This window comes from Peromyscus californicus, unplaced genomic scaffold (genome assembly GCF_007827085.1).
Source record: "Peromyscus californicus insignis strain IS unplaced genomic scaffold, ASM782708v3 Scaffold_7__1_contigs__length_154581171, whole genome shotgun sequence".
NCBI lineage: Eukaryota > Metazoa > Chordata > Mammalia > Rodentia > Cricetidae > Peromyscus > Peromyscus californicus.
The window spans coordinates 153,814,284-153,834,573 of record NW_026294595.1 but is presented as its reverse complement, the minus strand read 5'-3'; the positions used below and the strand labels follow the sequence as shown (position 1 = coordinate 153,834,573).

General features: G+C 51.0%; 1 protein-coding gene across 2 annotated transcripts in view; it reads left to right on the top strand.

The window, feature by feature from the left end:
* Positions 1–7,194: 7,194 nt before the first annotated feature.
* Positions 7,195–20,290, top strand: part of Helz2 (helicase with zinc finger 2) — a 24,025-nt gene continuing 10,929 nt past the window's right edge. For both annotated transcript variants that reach the window (XM_052723452.1, XM_052723451.1), the window contains exons 1-18: positions 7,195–7,285; positions 8,221–9,278; positions 9,598–9,781; positions 9,854–9,961; positions 10,510–11,027; positions 11,121–11,762; positions 12,888–13,671; positions 13,848–13,923; positions 14,066–17,708; positions 17,858–17,976; positions 18,060–18,245; positions 18,328–18,489; positions 18,570–18,717; positions 18,798–18,914; positions 18,986–19,178; positions 19,344–19,697; positions 19,840–19,996; positions 20,099–20,266. In XM_052723452.1, coding sequence (XP_052579412.1) covers positions 8,263–9,278; positions 9,598–9,781; positions 9,854–9,961; positions 10,510–11,027; positions 11,121–11,762; positions 12,888–13,671; positions 13,848–13,923; positions 14,066–17,708; positions 17,858–17,976; positions 18,060–18,245; positions 18,328–18,489; positions 18,570–18,717; positions 18,798–18,914; positions 18,986–19,178; positions 19,344–19,697; positions 19,840–19,996; positions 20,099–20,266 — 8,575 coding nt within the window. In that variant the 5' untranslated portion in view covers positions 7,195–7,285; positions 8,221–8,262. The remainder of the gene's footprint in view (positions 7,286–8,220; positions 9,279–9,597; positions 9,782–9,853; positions 9,962–10,509; positions 11,028–11,120; positions 11,763–12,887; positions 13,672–13,847; positions 13,924–14,065; positions 17,709–17,857; positions 17,977–18,059; positions 18,246–18,327; positions 18,490–18,569; positions 18,718–18,797; positions 18,915–18,985; positions 19,179–19,343; positions 19,698–19,839; positions 19,997–20,098; positions 20,267–20,290) is intronic.

Sequence of the window (20,290 nt, the reverse complement as noted above, 5' to 3'; positions counted from 1 at the left end):
ATCGATGGACTCCAATAGAGCCTGTACATGGACTGCAATAGAGCCTGTACATGGACTGCAATAGAGCCTATCAATGGACTGCAATAGAGCCTATCGATGGACTGCAATAGAGCCTGTAGATGGACTGCAATAGAGCCTGTACATGGACTGCAATAGAGCCTGTACATGGACTGTGATAGAGCCTGTAGATGGGCCATGGGCCCTGCCTATCATTGTACTTCATGGACCTCCTGTTTCCAGCCTACCTACAATCCCTAGAAAATCTGTAGGCATCTCAGACTTAATGAGTCCAAGACAGAATTCACTTTCTCCCCTGAACCTGTTCCTGTTGTTTCTTGTCTCTGGGAAGGACATCACCAGCCATGTGTTGCTTAGGCCACCTTTTCGCAATCTCACCTCAGATATCCCCTCCTCACTAAGCCATACTCTTCCACCTCTCAGGTCAAGAGCATTCACATTTGTTCTTTACTGCTGTTCTCTATAGTCACTCTGACATTACCAAAGAACCCTTTTCTGCCCCTGGGCAAGGGGAATTTATGTACCTTCATCAGCCCTTTTGACACCCATTCCTGACATTTGTGGCAGTCACAGGCTGCAGAATATAAACCCACTAGCTCAGAAGGGTTAACCTCTTATGCCCCCACTGAGAAGGCCCTAGAGACAGGTTCTAGCACTGGCTACTGATGGATGAGGATGCAAGAGGGAAGAAAGGGGAGCAGAGGAGCAGTCTGCCCACTCAGCTTGCAGTGTTTTGTAGCATGAGTCTGCAGAGGATGGGCTGAGTGATATCCCACATCTGGACAGACTGCACTTTGCCCATTCACCTACTGAAGGAGAACATTTTTTTTTTCAATTCTTTTGAGTAAATAACCATTGTGAGGTCATACAGAAATACTTTTTTAGTTTTATGAGAAATTGCCACAGTGTCTTCTATTGCAGCTGTATCATTTTGTATTTCTGCCAGCAATGAGTGTTCCTGTTGACCCACATCCTCACTCCATGTAGTATACTAGCATTTTGGACTTTGGCATTGTGGTAAGTGTATGGTGGTATCTCACTGTTGCATTTTTGCTTGTTTTTGTTTTGTTTGAAATGTTACCACTGTGTAGCCAAAAATAGCTTCCACTTGTAATGCTCCCGCCTCTCTCTCCTGTGGGATTACAGACATGTGCCACCACATTCAACTTCTCTATTAAAAAATTATTATATTATTATGTACATGATGTATGGGGGGGCATGTGCTATGTGCATGTGGAGGTCAGTGGACACAACTTTGTGGAGTTAGTTCTCTCCACCTTCATATGAGTTCCAGAAATAGAACTCAGGTTGTCAGGCTTGTACAACATCTGCTTTTACAGACTGAGCCATCTCACCGCCCTCCCCTGTTGTTTTAATTTTAATTTGTAGTTGCATAATGGCATATGATACAGGACACATTTTTAAAAGATTTGCTTTTATTTTCATATGTATGAGTGTTTTACCCACATGTATGTATGTGCAGCACATCCCTGCCTGGTGTTTGCAGTTCCAGAAGACATCAGATTCCCTGAACTGGAGATAAAGATGGTTGTGAAGCAGGGCTGTGGTGGTTTTATACCTTCAATCCCAGCACTCAGGAGGCAGAGGCAGGCAGATCTCTATGAACTCAAGGCCAATCTGGTCTACAGAGCAAGATCTAGGACAGCCAAGGCTGCATAGGGAAACCTTGTCTCAAAAAACAAAAAATAAACAAAAAAAAGATATTTGTGAGTTGCCATATAGGTGCTGTGAACTAAACTCAGGTCCTTTGCAAAATCAGGAAGTCCTTAAAAGTTCTTTTTTTATGTGCCTATATATATCCTCTTCAGAAAAGTATCAGGTCTTATGCCTATTTTTTTTTAAAAGATTTACTTATTTTAATTTGTTAATTATGAGCCTTTATATTTATGAGTGCCACCACTAGCATGTCAGGTGCTCACAAAATTACAGACAAAATTAGCTGCCATGTGGGCCCTGGGAATTAAACCTGGATCTTCTGGAAGAGCAGCCAGTGCTCTTACCCACTGAGTCATCTTCCCAGCTCCTCTTTTACCCATTTTTAACTAGGTCCATTTTGTTAATTATGACTTCTGTTCTATTTTTCTTTTCTTTTTTTTTTCCGGCAGTGCAAGGGAATAAAACTCAGGGTCTCTCTCACACATGCTGAGATTGATGGTAGGGGCAGATATTAGCCTTTTATTGGACCTTTTCATCAGATTTTTTTCAAGTCTCTCTCCCAGATTATTAACAACAATAATTGTTAACAATAATAACAAACAAATAGTAATAATAATTTTAAAAGAGCTTTTTTTAAAAAAACTTTTGCCAGGCCTGGTGGCCAACACCTTTAATCCCAGCACTTGGGAGGCAGAAGCAGGTGGATCTCTCTGAGTTCCAAACCAGTGCTACACAGTGAGATGCTCTCTCAAACCAACCAACCAATCAACCAACAAAAACTGCACTTATACTTTGGAGTTTAAAAACATTGTGGTTTGGAAGTAGAGCTCATTGGTAGAGTACTTGTCTGGCATGCACAAGTGCCTACTTCAGTCCCCAGCACTGGAGGAAAAAAAAAAGAAATCTGCTTACAGTACATCGGACATGCATATTTTTTACTGTATTTTTTCTAAATCAGTGTCTGTTGCTGCCATAGTTCCTTTTTTATTGCTGTGACAAAACACCATAGCCAAGGCAACTTATAAAGGAAAACATTTAATTTGGGCCTCATGGTTGCAGAGGGTTAGAGTCCATGACTATCATGGTGGAGAATATGGCAGCAACTAGGCAGGCATGGTGCTGGAGCAGTAGCTGAGAGCTTACATCTTTATCCACAAGTAGGTTGTAAAGAGAGCTAATGCAGAATGGCATGGGCTTTTGAAACCTCCAAGCCCACTCCCAGTGACACACCTCCAGTGAGGCCATACTTTTTAATCCTTTCCAAACAGTTCCTCCTATTCAAATCTATGAGCCCATGGGAGCCATTCTCACTCAGACCACAACAGTGATTTACCTTTTAATTTTTCTCAATGGTTTTCACTTGGTAGAACTGTTTAGTAAGGACCAAGAGATGTAGCTTTGTTGGAGGAATGTGTCCCTGGAGGGTGGGCTTTGGGGTTTCAAAAGATTCCCAATGCCCTCTGCCTTGTGATTGTGATCAAGATATGATCTCTCGGGCTGGAGAGATGGCTCAGAGGTTAAGAGCACTGACTGTTCTTCCAGAGGTCCTCAGTTCAATTCCCAGCACCCACATGGTGCCTCACAACCATCTGTAATGAGATCTGGTGCCCTCTTCTGGCCTACAGGCATACATGCAGACAGAACACTGTATACATAATAAAGGCCGGGCGGTGGTGGCGCACGCCTTTAATCCCAGCACTCGGGAGGCAGAGCCAGGCGGATCTCTGTGAGTTCGAGGCCAGCCTGGTCTCCAAAGCGAGTTCCAGGAAAGGCGCAAAGCTACACAGAGAAACCCTGTCTCGAAAAAAACCAAAAAAAAAAAAAAAAAAAAAAAAAAGATATGATCTCTCAGCTATTTCTGCACTACGTCATCATGGACTCTAACCATCTGAAACCATAAGCTAAATTAAACTCTTTTATAAATTACTTTTCTTATGGTGTTTTATTACAGCAATAGGAATAGGAAAGTAATTAAGATATAGTTCACATATGCATTTATAACTTGTACTAAAGTTATATTAATGATCTAATAATTTTGTATATACATTTTTTTCCTTAATCCAATTCTAGAATTCAGTCACACCAGTTCTTGGCCTTCTTGGCCTCTTCAGTCTAGCCTGGCCTCCGGGGACTTCTCTGAAGTGAACAGGTAGTCATTGACCATCTCTCATGAGTCTGTATGGGGGTCATTGTGATGAAGTTGAGCTCAATCTTTGTAATCAAACAGGGGGCTTTGTCCTCCCAATCCCTCATCACAGGGCTTGTGACATCCGTTTGTCTGCCTCTCGTGATGCACACTTTGACTGCTCTGTTTAAGTAGCATCCAAGCAGTCACTGTAGTGGTTTCTGAAGACCCTGAAGTCAGCACTTATTCCTGAGCTGTGATCATCACAGGAATGAAAAATAAGGAGGCCATGGAGGGATTATAGCTGATCACTGATCTTTATCAGCATTTGCTGTGTTGGGATATGGATGAAATGGGGTATCCAGGACATATCTTTTCAGCTTAGGTCTCTGAGAGAATGGATATCCTTTGCTGCTAGAATATCAGAATGGGAAGGCTGCTAGAGGAGTAAGAGGAGAGGAGTTTGGGCTAGGTACCTGTGAGACACTCAGGAAGAGAAGCTGAGGAGGCTCTTGGATCTCAGTGCCTAGTCCCAGGAGTCTAGGCTTAGAGGCCAAGTGTGATTGGCATGGGAACAGTCTGGAAGATTCTCTGGCTTTAGTACAGCTGAGAAAGGCCAGAGAACTGGATCCCTGGTGTGTAGGTGATGCCTGACCAAGTTGTCCTAGAGGCGATATGTTTTACTCCTCATTCCCCTGGAGACATCTATTCGATCCCAAAAGCAGAGGTGCAAAGGCTGAGAAAGAACAGTAAATCCCACGCTGGCTATGACTTACTCTTGATTTCTAGGGCAGATTGCTGTGAGGGGTGTGTGTGTGTGTGTGTGTGTGTGTGTGTGTGTGTGTGTGTGTGTGTGTTTATTTTTATAGTAAAAAATGCATTGCTGAACACTTTTTCTTCTTTAGTAAAGTGTCCAGAACTGAGAGACCCCTTTTCAATGGCTTCCCAGTATTCCCTGCATGAGAGGTAGGACCGCTGTTGAGATGATGAGTCCACTGTAGTGCTGTGTCTGGGGACCTGGAACTGTGTGGTGATTGACCGGAAGACTGTCATGAGTAAGCCCAACCGCCACTGTCTTGTTACTGTTCCTTGGTATGGTGCCCCTGTGATTCTAGATGTGGCTACCTAGTTATTTTCCTTCTCGGACCCAGGTGGATCTGGGCTTAGCGTGGTCTTGCTGATCCAGAATGGAGACTCAATCAGGAGGTTCTGGTCTGTGTTTTCCTCACATGAAGGTGAACATTGTCTCTATATTTGGAATAATTTCTATTTCCTGTTCTGTTTGTATAGCAAATATTGGTTCATATACTTTGCCTATTTTTCTCATAGATTGTGAAGTTTTTTATTAATTTATAATATTTATAGTTTAAAATATATATTATATTAAAGAAATTAGACTTTTATCTGTGGTAATAGTTATAATTTTTCTTTTTCAGTTTATTTGGCTTTTGCTTTATTGATACTGAGGGTTTTTTCATATACAAAATTGTTTCAGTTTTGTCTGATGAATTTATTAATGGTGTGCTGGTAGATGTTTAACAACTGGTTCTCTGAAAAGGAAAAGAATTTCATTGTGACCTTTGTGGCCTTTCAAGCCACTGATTGAGTCTCTCAACCTAAGTTGGGAGGAACCAGCTTCAACATTTCTGCTGGGGTAGGGGTGAGTCATGAAACTTGTCTCACTTCTAGGATAAGATTACTAACTGTGAACATATTCTACCTGAGGTTCTTTTAGGTTGTTGTGATTTTGTGTTAAAATCTTTCAATCACCTGCTGTAAGATATTGGTAGAGGCTAGTTCTGTTCTGTCATTTCTGCTTCAGGATAACTAGCTGCTAATAAGTAACCTGAGAGCAAGCCATCTTTTTCAGAGTGTGGATGCTGCCTCACACCACATATTAGACTTCTGCATGCATATTCTGATCAGTTTGTGGACCCTGACACAGAGATCTGCTTGTCCATCTGTAAGAAATATTAAATACGAATCTTTTCTACCAAATATAAAAGGAATTAAAATCTTTTAATCTTCCCAACCGTGTAAAACTTTCTTGCAAATGTTTTAATTCTTCCACCTAGTTAAACTTTTGTTTACACAAAGATCCCCCAGCTGCATTCCAAGAATTTGATGACCTGGAGCAGTAACAGTTCCTTACCCCCCACCACCCACCCATTATTTTCTGTGCACCAATTCTTTTCAGACTAGCCAATCGAATAAGACTAAGGTCAGACCCCTAGCCAATGAGAAAAGACACAGTCACCACCTGAATTAGAACTAAAAACAAATGTATTTCCTGTCACTGTGTGTTTCCTCTTCTCAATACACCTTCTTTCTTTCTTTCTTTTTTTTTCTTTTTTTTGTTTCTTCCAGACCGATCTCTCTGTGTAGTTCCTAGAAACTCTGGAACTCAGGGATCTGCTTGCCTCTGTTCTATTAAAGCCGTGTGCCACCACACCCAGCCCCTAACTTATTTCTAACACATCTGTGCTCATCACAACTTCACAGTTGGGAGCAGTGAGGGTTGAGTTTCTTTTTGCTAGCTGGGGGTTAGCAGCTTCAGCCCCTCCCCCACAAGCCCCACCCCTCACAGAGGAGGAGCTATCATTCAGTATTCCAACCCTCCACTCCTGTTGTGAATGACCCAAACCACAAGGAGGAAGCTGAGTCTTTTCTAATATTTGGTCATTTCTGCTGGGTACTCATATCTACCCTTTGCAGCCTGTGAGGCCAGGATTCCCGTGCCATAGTATCCTAGTTCAGGGGGCTACTCAGCCTTTAGGGTGACCAAAGTGCTTTGAGACTGGTGGCAGCATTCCCCCACTGAGCTCAGGACGTCAGGCAACTTAAATGAGAATGCTCCTTGCACCCAGCTCTTCCTGCTCTTTGGTTTGGGGCCAGAAGTTTTCTAATTCTCTGAGTTCTGGCATAATCCCAACATCTCTGTGTATCATAAGGGGTTGACTATAATCATTAGAGCCTCTAGGAACAGGTCCTGCCCCAGCACATAGTTCTCAGTTTCTTGCCTGTTCTGGCCCTGCTCCCAGGGTCCCTAGCCCTTGGCCATAGCACACAGAGTAAGTTTGTCAGGACTGTATAGGCAAGGGCACTCCCATTCCTGATAGGCATCTTTTGACCCTAAAGCCGTCTCCCCAGGGGCTCATCTCACCCTCCCCTACACAAGAGGCTACAGACATCCAACTGTGAGTAGGGGGAGGAACAGGGAAAGGGCCAGGTCAAATTCTGCAGTATTGACCCCAGGGAAACTGTGGGGGTGGGGAGTGGGGGGAAATCTTACTAGGTCCAGGGAGCTCCGCCAGGTCTGGGAGGAAGGCTATCACTTGAGGGCGGGGCGGGGGCGGGGCAGGGGGGGCAGTGAGGTAATTTCCGTGCTCTGTCGTCAGAGGTCTGAGTCGCCCCAGGGGCAGAATCGAAACTGATCGCTGCTCCAAGTCGATGCTGGTGCACTGGGTAAGTATGGGGTGGTGGCTGGGGACTGGAGGGGCTACCCGGAAAGGTGTGAGGATCATCCCCTTGCCTGCAAATGGGCAGGACCAGCTGCCCCAGACAGACTCCAGTAGCGGACAGCCCTAGGGCCCCCTCCTCTTACTTCTTCAGCTGCCGGGTATGGGGTTCTAGCTCTGACGATTTAGAAACCTCCACAGGAGTACAGAGAGGGGGACCACGGGTTTTGCCTCTTACTCATTCTTTCCTTTTAAAATACACTCTTTACCTTAACATTTCCCTAGAAAGTTCTTTTTAGAGTGTTAGGGTGTAGGTCAGTAGTAGAGTATTTGCCTGGCATGTGTAAGAAGCCTGGATTTCATCCTCAACACTGAAAAAGGAAAAAAAGGAAAATTCCCCTTAGACCTGACCTAGGTGTTTGCTGGGAGCTAGCTGCTCCCTCTCCCATCACTGCTGGGGTGGCACTAACTCAGACTCTGGGCTCTGGACATTACCTTTCCTCCTGGCATCTCTGTGAGAACTCTGAGGAGGACTATCCAACTTGGGTAGAGCAGGACAAGGCTGTGCCCTTCCCTCCTGAAGCTCCCGTTACCAAGTCTAGTAGGCTATGGTAGTCCCAGGAACTGACTAACAGCTCTCAAGAAAGGGGGTACTATTTTTAGAGAGCCAGGAGATATGAAACTTGAGGGGTGAAGGAGCCCCATAAGTACCAGACGGAGGATTCTTTAGCCTCCCAGCTGTGTTCTTCTACTAGCTGCCCCTTGAGTTCCTTATGGTAAGACTTGGAGGCCTTTCAGGAGGAGAGGTTGAGCTGGGGTTCAGGTGGAACTCCCCAACAAGGTTGGACAGAAGTTTCTGTCCTTCACCTGGCAGAGGATATGTGGGTCCTTCTTGGCCTTGGGCTAACTTGCTTCTCTTATCCTATCATCTCTTTTGCTCAGAAGCCTTATCCACAACCCTGAAGAACCTGGCCTTCATCTGAGATGGCATCTTTGGGGTGCAATCTGTGGTCTGCCAGCACGTTGGCCACCAAAGGGCCATCCTTGGCAGGACTCTATGCTCAGGTAGACCTTCACCTGGGCTGTTCCCACTGCACCCAGTGCCTCAACGAGAGCACCTACATCCTTCATGAAGTGGAGCATGACTGTCCCCGGGAGATCTTGCTGGTCCGATACAAGCAAGGTGCCAATGGCAAGGTCTGGCGTAAGGTAGGCCGCCGGCCTAGCTTCCCAAGACCTATGCGTTATGAAGTCTGTCGCTACTATAGCCCAGGATTGGGCTGTAGGCGCCACCAGAACAGGTGCACCTTTGCCAGCAGCTCGGAGGAGGCACTGGTCTGGACATTTGAGCGCAAGCACAACCTTCCCCGCCTGAAACTGAAAGCCGCTGTGCAGGGCACCAGAGCCCCGGATAGGCCGCAAACCCCAGCTGACACCATCCGAGCAGAGTTTGGTGGCCATTTCCAACTGCTCTGTGCCCTCTGCTTCAAGTGCCGTCCCTCATGCCTCCGCCCTGTGGATCCCAGGGGCCACTGCCCTAAGCACCAAACCTGTCCCACACTCCTCATCCACGTTATAACTGAGGGCCGAAAGCGGCAATTTGTGGAGGTGCGGCCACAACCACAAAAAAAACATCCTTTAAACTACTGCATGTTTGTGGGCCGTGGAGCACCATGCCGCCATGGGGCCTCACGCTGTGAGTATGCACACAGTGCTGTGGAGATGGCTGTGTGGAAGGCTGAGCAGCTGGATGGGCTCCAGAGAGGAGATCTGCTCACATGTCCTCTCCTTGGAGAGGACAAATGGAAGGCCAGCCGTGGTCAGCCCCCTGAGGTCCAACTGTACTGCCATGCCTGCTTGGTCACCTGTAATTCTCAGGAGGCATTTGAGAACCACTGTTCCTCCCTGGAGCATGCACAGATGGTAGCCTTTGACCAGGCTGTGCCCTGGAAGCACCGTGCTCCACCAATGGGGCTCTCCAAATTTGAGCTCTGCCCTAGGTAAGGGGAATTATGTGGGAGCCTAGGGTAGGAGAAGAACCCCCACCTCAGGTTAGCACCAGGGATTGTGAGGCCCACTAGGCCTGAGACCTGCCTATCATCTGCTGTGCCCTCTACATGTCAGGCTAGTATTGCAGTGGCCTCTGAAGATGGTTCCTTGTGCCAGCCCTTGCCCTGGTATAGAGCAAATGAAACCCCTATATGCCACCCCCACCCCAGAATTCATTCCTGCTCCCCATACAGGCCAGTGTTGGGCTGAGAGGGTTAGGTCCTGAGGCTGTACCTCCATGAGGTCCTGCTGACCTCCTCATCTCTCCAGGCCTGACCTCTGTGAGTATGGAGATGTCTGCATCAAGGCACACTCAAAACAGGAGTTGGAGGAGTGGGTTCAGCGGGCACAGGCCATGGAGCTGCGAGAACAGGCTGCCTGGCAGGATGGGCTGGTGTCTTACCAGGCACGACTGCTAGCTGAGTACCAGTGCAGCAGCAAAGAGGTGTTGGTGGTAAGTAGAGGCTTATGAAAATGAGGGGTGGGTCCAGGGCTGCCCTGCTGAAAGCCAGGCCTCTTTGTGCAGATGGCTGAGACTGTCGATGGAGTGTCTGTCACTTGCCACCAGCCACTCGTGCATCAGGCCCAGGAGAAGAAGACCCAACACAATTGGATGTTCACCGTCCACTCTGAGGTGAAGGTTCAACAGCTCAGATCTTATGGGTAGACCCTGCCTTGGGTGATGGGATTCCCAAGGTGTTAAGGACTACAGGTGGGCAGATATAGAAAGCCTGTGATTTGGAGCTGATGCTGCCAGTGGCTGTACTTCTGTATCTATGTGACCTAGGAAAAACCCTGTAGCCTCTCTGCCTCAGTTTCCTCCTACAGTGATAGTTGATCATGGCATCCTCACCCTATGGGGTCACTCAATGGAGTAAATTAATTAATATAAGAAACAAGTGTGCCAGTGTCTGGCACCTGGAGACTGAATGTGACTTGTAATTACAGGACCCTGAAAATCCCAGCTGCTCATCTCTTTTTTAATGTCTGCTGGGCCTTAGTCAAGGTCCATGAGCAGAGACAGAAACCAGGGCAGACTGAACAATCTGAGGGTCCCACACTCAGAAAGGGGCAAGCTGCCTTTCTCAGGAGGGTTGGGTTGACAGGGTTGAAGGAGTCACCATGGGCCCTGAAAGAGTCTGAGGGCTCATTCAACACTTCATGGCCTATCTCCTTCTCCAGGACCCCTTGCTACATGTGGCTCTACTCAAGCAAGAGCCTGGAGCAGCCTTCTCACTGGTGGCCCCCAGTCTCCCACCAGACCAGCTCTATGCACAGGGAAAGCACTTCTGTGTGCCCAACTCCCCAGCCCAATTCCAGGTAGGGGTGCATGTACAGGCTGCCTCCTTTGGCAGCTTTGAGCAATGGGTGGTCTTTGACTTCGGTCACAGGCCAGTGCTGCTCCAGAAGCTGAAGTTGCAGCTGGGCCAAGCACACAGCCTGGAGCTTGGTAGGAAGCCAGCACCCAGACACCCCCAGGAGCTGGACTGCTGGCACACAGGCAACCGCCATGTGGTGCTTGAGGTAGATTGGACACCTGAGCAGGAAGCCCTGATGGCCAAGTACAAGGTACCCTCCCTGGCCCTGGAGTTCAGTCACAGTGGTCTGGTCTGGGGCCCCATCTCTCGTACAAACTACCGGCAGAGGATGCACAAGTTTCTCTATGAGGAGGAAGCAGCTCAGCAGCAGCTGGTAGCCAAGTAAGTGGGGCAGTGGGCTGGCAGGAGTGACCCAGGTCTGGAGTTGGAGTTTTTGACTATGGCATAGAGAGCTGACCTATAACTTTCCACCAGGCTGGCCATGAAGGGCCAGGTATCCCTGAAGACGGCACTGCAGACACCAGCACTTGGCATGCTCTTTGCACCACCAGGAGCCCTCTATGCCGAGGTTCCCTTCCCCTCTTCTCTGTTGCCGGACACTGACCAAGGCTTCCTGCTGGGCCGAGCAGTCAGCACAGCCCTTGTGGCTCCTGTGCCTGCACCTGACAAAACAGTGTACCAAGTACGGCTGGAAACACGAGCCAGCTCAGAGCATGCACTATGGCTGCTGTTGCCAGCACGGTGCTGTATGGCTTTGGGGCTGCAACCACAAGACAGCCCCATCTTAGAGGTGCAATTCCAGATTGACCCTCTGACCTTCCGGTTCTGGCATCAGGCAGTAGATGCACTGCCTGAAGAGCGCCTGGTGGTTCCTGACCTGCCCACCTGCTCCCTGCCACACCCTTGGCCCATCCCACTCTCATTTCGTGGCAATCACAAACAGAAGCTGGCTGTGGGGCTCATTGCAGGCAGAAGACCTGAGGGCACAAAGCCCATTCCACCACTACTCATCTATGGCCCCTTTGGCACTGGCAAGACCTATACACTGGCCATGGCTGCCCTTGAGGTTGTCCAGCAGCCCCACACCAAGGTGCTCATCTGTACACATACCAACAGGTGAGCCCAGAGCTGCTTTCAGGTTGCTTACCACTGCCCTGACTCCCAGAGTGTCTAGCTTTCTGATTCTTATGAAGATGCTGCTGGTGGCTGGTTGCATCTTTCAAAGCCAACTGGGGTGCCCTGAATCAATGGATATACTGTGTGGGTAAGGAGATAGATGTGAGTGCCTTTCCACAACCCTGGACCAAGGAGGGAGTTGTAGTGGTGTTGTTTTAGCCTACCCCATGTTTCCTGGGCAAGGCTATTTATTTATTTATTATTCTTTTTTTTAAAAAAGATTTATTTATTTATTATGTATACAGCATGTATGACTGCAGGCCAGGAGAGGGCACCAGTTCTCATTACAGATGGCTGTGAGCCACCATGTGGTTGCTGGGAATTGAACTCAGGACCTCTGGAAGAGCAGTCAGTGCGCTTAACCTCTGAGCCATCTCTCCAGCTCCTTATTATTCATTTTACATGCCAACCACAGATCCCCCTCTCATCCTTCCTCCCACTCCCCCCCCCCTTTCACTTATTTAATAGAAACGGGCTATTCAACCAAGAAGTTCCTCTTTGACTAATGTGGTTTTTTAAGTTCCCTATTACCACATATTATTACAGGCGTAGAGTCCTTTTTTAGCCCAGAGAAGGGGGTAGAAGGAGGAGCCCAGAACAATGGCCATGTGGCCTGAGCCAATTCTTGGCTGAGCTGGAGATCTGAGAGGCAAGGCTGTTGTTTACCAGGAAGATCCTAAGCAGCACCTCCTTGGCCTCTCAACTCTCAGGCTCTACTCCTCAGGACTGGGCACCAGTTCTTGTTGCCAAAGCTTGCAGCACCCAGGAGCTGTGTTCAGGATCAGTGCCAGCCCCCAGCCACCTTGAGCTGTCTCAGGCCACAGCTGGCTCTCCCCTTGGCCTCAACTCAGAGACCACCTTCTCTAAGCTATCCCCGACCACACAGGCTCTGACCTTCCCCGTGTCTTTGCTTTTTGTTCCCTTTGAGGGCATTTGAGTCCCTAGGTAAGGCCCTGTTTGTCTGCCTTATGAGTGTTTCTGGCATCCAGGCAAGGCTGGATACATGTTTCAGCCAGCAGCCTGAGTCCTGAAGCAGCATCTCACAGTGCCTCACTCCTCCTACAGTGCTGCAGATATCTATATCCGGGAGTATTTCCACGGCTATGTCAACAGTGGCCATCCAGAGGCAGCTCCACTCAGAGTGATGTATACAGATCGCCCTCCAAGACAGACCGACTCAACCACATTGCAGTACTGCTGCTTAACTGAGGACCGCCAGGCCTTTCGCCCACCCACAGGAGCAGAATTGGTACATCACCGATTGGTGGTTACCACCACTTCCCAGGCTCGGGAGCTCCAGGTGCCAGCCGGCTTCTTCTCCCACATTTTCATTGATGAGGCAGCCCAAATGCTGGAGTGTGAGGCTCTCATCCCACTGGCCTATGCCTTGTCATTAACCCGTGTAGTACTGGCAGGGGACCACATGCAGGTCACACCTAGGCTCTTCAGTGTGCCCAGAGCCAAGGCAGCTGGGCACACACTGCTGTACCGCCTTTTCCTGTACTACCAGCAGGAGGTACACAAGATCGCTCAGCAGAGCCGCATTATCTTCCATGAGAACTACCGTTCAACTGCAGCCATCATCAACTTCGTCTCCCATCATTTCTATGTAGCCAAGGGCAACCCCATCCAGGCCAGTGGCAAAGTCCCATGTCACCCCCAAAACTACCCTCTCATGTTCTGCCATGTGGCAGGCAGCCCTGAGCAGGACATGTCCATGACATCCTGGCTTAACTCAGCTGAGGTCACCCAGGTAGTGGAGAAGGTGCAAGAGATCTACAACACCTGGCCTCACTGCTGGGGACCCCGGGAGCAGAGACACATCTGTGCTGTCTCCCATGGTGCTCAGGTGAGCTGTCTCCTCTGGCTTCCACAGCTTTACTTTCTTTATCTGTGAAGGGCTGCTTTGTTCCTTTTCCAGTCTGATCCATGTGGCCATGCTGGGGTAAGGGTGTTTAGGGATTGGCAAGAGGACCTGTTCCTTAACTGGGTGACAGGCTCTCAGAATCCTGGACTTATCTGCAGGTCAGCGCGTTGAGGCAGGAGCTAAGAAGGAGGAACCTGGGTGAGGTGTCTGTGGGCAGCTTTGAGATTCTGCCAGGTAGGTGACAGAAGTTCAGGCCAGGGGCTGGCCTAACAGGGAGGCAGCTTCCAGCCCATTCCTCAGACTTGCATATGTAGGGTGGGACTGGGTTATCCAGTCTGCTGGTCTTACCTGGCCATCTGATCCATGTGTCCTACAGGGCGTGAGTTCCGGGTGGTGATATTGAGTTCTGTCCACAACCGCAATAGTCTGCTCAGCCCTGGGGCACCAACCTCAGAATTCTTCACTGAGCCTCGTGTGCTGAACACAGTCATGACCCGTGCCCAGTCTCAGCTGGTGGCTGTGGGAGATGCCGTAGCTCTCTGTTCCTCTGGAGCCTGCAGAAAGCTCTGGAAAAGCTTCATCCGTGAGTGCATCGAGCATCACAGCATCTTCCCTGAGGACCTGTCACTGGGGCAGATCGAGCAGGGTGTGGCCCAGAGGCAGCACTGGACTTCTTTGACACTCAGAGCTGGGTGCCCAGATGAAAACCACACCATTCTGGCACAGGACCTGCAAAGGCCCGTAGCTGAAGGGACCACAGTCACAGCACAGACGAAGGCAGTGGCAGCAGAGGACACCACAAGGGGAGACTCAGCCTCTAGAGATGCAGCAGCAGGAGTGTCCACCCTGGAGGCTGGGACGTCTGAAGAACCTGAGGATTCTGAGTCTGACTTCTGGCCCTCTGACTGGGAGCTCAACGCCGATGATGCCATCCTGAAGGAACTCCTCGATGAAAGCCGGCAAGTGACTGTGACTGTGCGGGAGGATGGGCTTCTGGACACCATGGTTTGGCCTGCATCCCCACAGCAAGCCCGACAGTATACAAACCTGCCCTCGGCTATGCTGCGTAAGCTCCTGCGCTCCAACCCCAAGCAGTACCGCCGCTGCAGCTTCCTACAGGAGACCTTTGAGAGAGCATTGGCCACACCGCTGGATGACATGGCCTCTAGCCCTATCCAGGTCAGGGGTCGCCTGAACTGTGGGATGGCCTTCACAGGGGATGAGGTGCTAGTACAGGTCCTGGACCCAGCTGCTGATGACAGGGGCGTTTCAGGAAGCCTGCAGGGTCGTGTGATGGGTGTGCTGAAGAGAAGGAGACACGAACTGGCCTTTGTATGTCGAATGGATGAGTGGGACCCCCGAATCATGATCCCCATCAATGGTTCTGTGACCAAGATTTTTGTGGCAGAGATGAAGGACCCACAGCAAGTTCCCATCCACCGCCTTGTTCAAGGCCAAGTGCAGCGTGTAGGGCATGAGAGTCTCATGCCTGAGGACCGGAGCACCCGGCTTTTCCGGGTCCGTATTGTCCTTTGGCGGGAACGTTTCTACTACCCACTAGGCATTGTCCTGGAGGTGCTGCCCAAGGCCATCACCTGGGAGCAGGGCCTTCATATTCTTGCCCTAGAGCATGGCCTAAAGGCCCACACACCAGACCCAGCCTCTGTTGCCAAGGCTTTGCAGAGATACCACTCAGAGCTAAACATGGCCACTGGTCCCCGAGAGGACTGCCGCCACTTCTTGACCTTCACTGTGGACCCCCAGGGTGCCTGCAATCTTGATGATGCTCTCAGTGTCCGGGACCTAGGCCTAGTGTATGAGGTGGCTGTGCACATTGCTGATGTGGCCAGCTTGGTGCCCAAGGATGGAGCACTGGACACGGAAGCCCGCCAGCAGGGCTCTGTGTTCTATGCCCCAAGCAGAGAGCCAGTACTCATGCTGCCAGCCAGCTTGTGCCAGGATGCGCTCAGCCTTCTGCCAGGCCAGGATCGCCTTACCATCTCTCTCTTCCTCACCATGGAGAAGGGCAGTGGCCAGATCAAGAGTCTGCGATTTGCACCCTCCATAGTCTGCTCTGACCGCCAGCTGTCCTATGAGGAAGCTGAAGAACTGATCAAGGGGCACCCTGGGGCTGGCCTGGAGCTGCCAGCCCACCTGGACTCTGTGGAAGCCTGTGTCGTGGCTGCCTGCTACTTCTCCTGGATGTTGCGTCGTCAGCGCCTGCCGGCTGCCTGCTACTATGAGCCACCAGATGAGGACAGTGTGCTGGGCTTTCGCACAGCCCACATCATGGTCCAAGAGTACATGATCCAGTTTAACAGCCATGTGGCTGAGTTTCTTGTGGGCAATAAACATACGCAGACACTGACACCACTGAGGTGGCAGCCCACACCCAGCAGGCACCAGCTTGACAGCGTCCTTAAGAAGCACAGAGGACTGGTGTCCCTGTCGCTGCCCCTGTGCCACCACTTGAACACCAACTACACCCCCAGCAAGCAGCTGTATGTCCTGACTTCCCTCTGGAAACAGGTGCAGCTCGCAGCTGGTACTCAGGACTACAGCCAGATGGTGGACCTTATTGCTGCAGATGACATGCACCCTTCACTGGCTCCTGCATGCCTGGACTTCCGAAAGGCTCTAGGCCGCTCTGTTTTTGGCCGCTCCAGCCAGGGTGAGCAGCGACCTGCTGGCCACTACTCACTGCAAGTGGATTGGTACACATGGGCCACCTCACCCATCCGTAGGTATCTAGACGTGGTGCTGCAGCGGCTGATCCTGATGGCACTGGGCCACAGGGACTTTACATATTCTACCAGGGACATCGATGGGCTCTGCCAGGACTTTAGTCGCCAGTATGCATGTGCCCAGAGCTACCAACGGCGGGCTTACAGCCTGTACCTGGCCATCCAGCTCAAGGCCCAGCCTCAAGACAAGCTGGGCTTTGTGGTGGATGTCGAGATGGGTGCCCGCTGCTTCAAGTTGCTTTTCCCTGTCAACCGAGAAACCCTGCCTGACCCCTACCCTGTCCACTACCACTCCCTGCAGCTGGCTGAGCACCCCCTGGAGCTAGTGAGCCAGACAGGCCTGCGGCTTGTATGGCGGCGCCGTATCTACTCAGTGCAGGTGTCCAAGCCACGTTTACCACTGCTGGGCACATGTTTTGATCCACACACCCAGACTATAGATGCAGCCCTGTGGACTCGGCTACTGGTGCTGGTGAAGGAGCAGCGCTGGCCTGAGGCAGCTGTCCTCATCAAGGAGCAAGATAAGAAGCTCCCTCATCGAAGGGAGCAGGTACAGATAAAACAGAGTCGCTGTGGACACTTTGTAGAGGTGGCTTGTGAGCTGAGCAGAGGAGATACTCTGCAAGTACAGCTTGGTGCCAGCCTGCAGCGGGGCTTTCTGGCACCAACCTTGCAGCTGTGGACTGTGGTACCTGGCTTTAGCCTCTGTCTGGAGCACATGGAACGGCCAGGTGACTGCTTTTCAGGCCATGTGCACCAGGCTCTGCAGGACCACTACCAAAAAGTAAGCGAGTACTCAGGTGTGTGGGAGCCACTCTGTGCCCTGGAGTCACTTACCAGTGCGGTTACAGAAAATGACTCCATTGTGCTGCAGAACGTGCACATTTCTTGGGATACAGATAGGACATCCGAGGGGCAGCTGCAGGGCACCTTCCAGCTGGACGCTGATTTTCTCCGGGAGAAATGTATCAATATCCACTTCGACTGCTGCTACCTCTGCATTCGGCTTGAGGGGCTCCCTCTCCCGCCAGCCAGCCCACTCCCTAGGCCCAGCTGCCTTGGCCCCTTCCTGAGCATTGACCCTGATACATATACCTGGGTGGCCCATGGGCTGGCTGGTGACTGGGACCAGGAGAGTGTGGAAGATCGGCAGGATGTTCCCAGGCAGGTACATTTCTTCATCCACCACATGGCCATGGAGAAAGTTCCAGAAGAGGTGCTGAAACCTAGTGCTCGGTTCACTGTGGAAGTGATATCTAAGCAGCTTCCTGATCTGTGAGTGTTTTCTATCACCTGAGGCCAGGGAGAAGGTCCCTGGGCTGAGGTCCAGCGCCAGGACCTCCTTGGGCTTCCCTCTCCTGGGAGGACATGGCTCCCTCCCTAGGAGAATCCTGTTCACTTTCTGGTATCCCTTCTCATCCCAGCCGCAAGGAAGAAGCTGTGCGTGGACTGAAAAAGGCATCCCCACTGGTCATCAGCATTGCCTTGGGCCGGCCCATCCCCGAGCCCCGTCACCGGCCTCACCAACACTCTTTCTGCAGGGGTAGGTCTGCTCTTTAGCTTTCCACCTCTTCCCAATGCATGGTGCTGAAATGATCCTTGCCTTCTGCTCCACCCCCACCCCAGCACCTACCAGGCGGTTCTTGGAGCGGCAGCACGCCAGCCGGTTCTTGGAGCGGCAGCACGCCAGCCGGTTCTTGGAGCGGCAGAACTACAACATCCCTGGTGGACGTCATAAGTTGAACCCTAGCCAGAACAGAGCCATCAGGAGTGCTCTGGAGAAGCAATTCACAGTCATCCAGGGCCCACCAGGTGGGGTTCATTTGCAGGAGCCAGGGGCTGCCCTGGGCAGGCAGGTGTGGCCATAGGGACTCACACTGTCCTCTGTCCACAGGCACCGGGAAGACCATTGTGGGCCTCCACATTGTATACTGGTTTCATAGGTCAAACCAGGAGCAGGTGCCAACTGGCAGCAGCATTAATGGAGAGGAACAGCAGAGGGGCCCATGTGTCTTATATTGTGGCCCCTCCAACAAGTCCGTGGATGTCCTGGGAGGTGTGTTACAGATAAAGTGTGGGACTGTCAGAGGGTTCTGGGCATTAAGGTACAGTCTCTCACACCTGCCCTTGCCCTAGGACTGCTCCTGAGTAGGAAGACAGAGTTGAGACCCCTGCGTGTGTATGGGGAGCAGGCAGAGGCCACTGAGTTCCCAGTTCCAGGAGTGAGTAGCAGGAGTCTATGCAGCAATACCTCTCAGGAAGGGAGGCCAAATCAGAGCCTCAGGTACAACACATCGGTCAGTGCTGGGATTGAGGCAAGGGGACCTCCACTGGGCAGGGTTTCACCAAGGTTCTGCCTTCTAGGAGCATTACCCTTCACCACCGGATCCGCCAGGCCCCCAATCCACATGCAGCAGAGATCAGAAAATTTGATGCCCAACTTCGGGAAGGAAAAATACTCTCAAAGGAAGATCTTGTGGTGTAAGTGGTGGGCTCAGAGGTGGAGCTGCTGATTGGCAAGCTCACTGGATGACAGGTGTTACCTCACACAGGTACAAGAGAGTCTTGGGGAAAGCACGCAAATATGAGCTTGACCGGCACTCAGTCATTCTGTGCACATGCTCCTGTGCGGCATCAGGAAGCCTGAAAACTCTGAAGGTTCGACAGATCCTTATTGACGAGGCAGGCATGGCCACTGAGCCAGAAACCCTTATTCCCTTGGTGTCCTTCTTACAGATTGAGAAGGTGAGGTTGGAATGGAGCTAGAACTGCTGCCTGGGTTCCTGGGGGCAGCTTATGCTGGGGTGCTAAGGGTGGAATAGTGAGCATTGCTATTGGTTGAAGATGGCCAAGAAGCTGGGATGCCTCTGGCTACAAGGATTTCAAGATCATATCTAGCTGTGCTTCCAGGTGGTTCTGCTTGGAGACCACAAGCAGTTGCAGCCTGTGGTCAAGAATGAACAGCTGCGAAATCTGGGGATGGACAGGTCTCTCTTTGAGAGGTACCACAGGGATGCCATCATGCTGGACACACAGTACCGTATGCATAAGGATATCTGCTCCTTTCCCTCCATGGAGTTCTATGGGAGGAAGCTGAAGACCTGGTCTGACCTGAAGCGTCCACCCAGCATCCTGGGCCATGCTGGCAAGGAGAGCTGCTCTGTCATCTTTGGCTATGTGCAGGGCAGTGAGCAGAGGCTGCTGGTGTCCACCGAGGATGGCAATGAGAACTCCAGGGCCAATCCAGAGGAAGTAACAGAGGTGGTAAGTGTCAGAGCAACTCTTCTGGGTGCCTGGGTGGGTCAGGGAAAGCTTCAGTGGTCAGGAAGGCTGGGATCAAGTGAGGCCCCTGTGCTCAGGATGGAAGGCCTGGATTCCAGCCCCATCTGCCCTCTCCTCTATTTAGGTCCGCATCACCAAGCAGCTGACCCTGGACCGGACGGTGGATCCCAAGGACATTGCCATCCTTACACCCTACAATGCACAGGCTGCGGCAATCAGCAAGGGCCTCAGGCAAAGAGGGGTCACTGGAGTGACTGTGACTTCTATAACCAAGAGCCAGGGTGAGCCTGGCTCTAAGGAGGCCATATTTGTGTGGGGGTCAGAAGGGGGTTCGGTGGGCATAGAGCTGTGAATTCATCTACCATTCCCTCCCCGCCTCCCAGGGAGCGAGTGGCGCTATGTGCTAGTGAGCACAGTCAGAACATGCCCCAAGAGTGATGTGGACCAGCGGCCAACCAAGAGCTGGCTCAAGAAGTTTCTGGGCTTTGTTGTGGATCCCCACCAAGTAAACGTGGCCATCACCCGGGCCCAGGAGGGGCTGTGCCTCATTGGTGAGGGGTTGCGTTTCTGGGGAA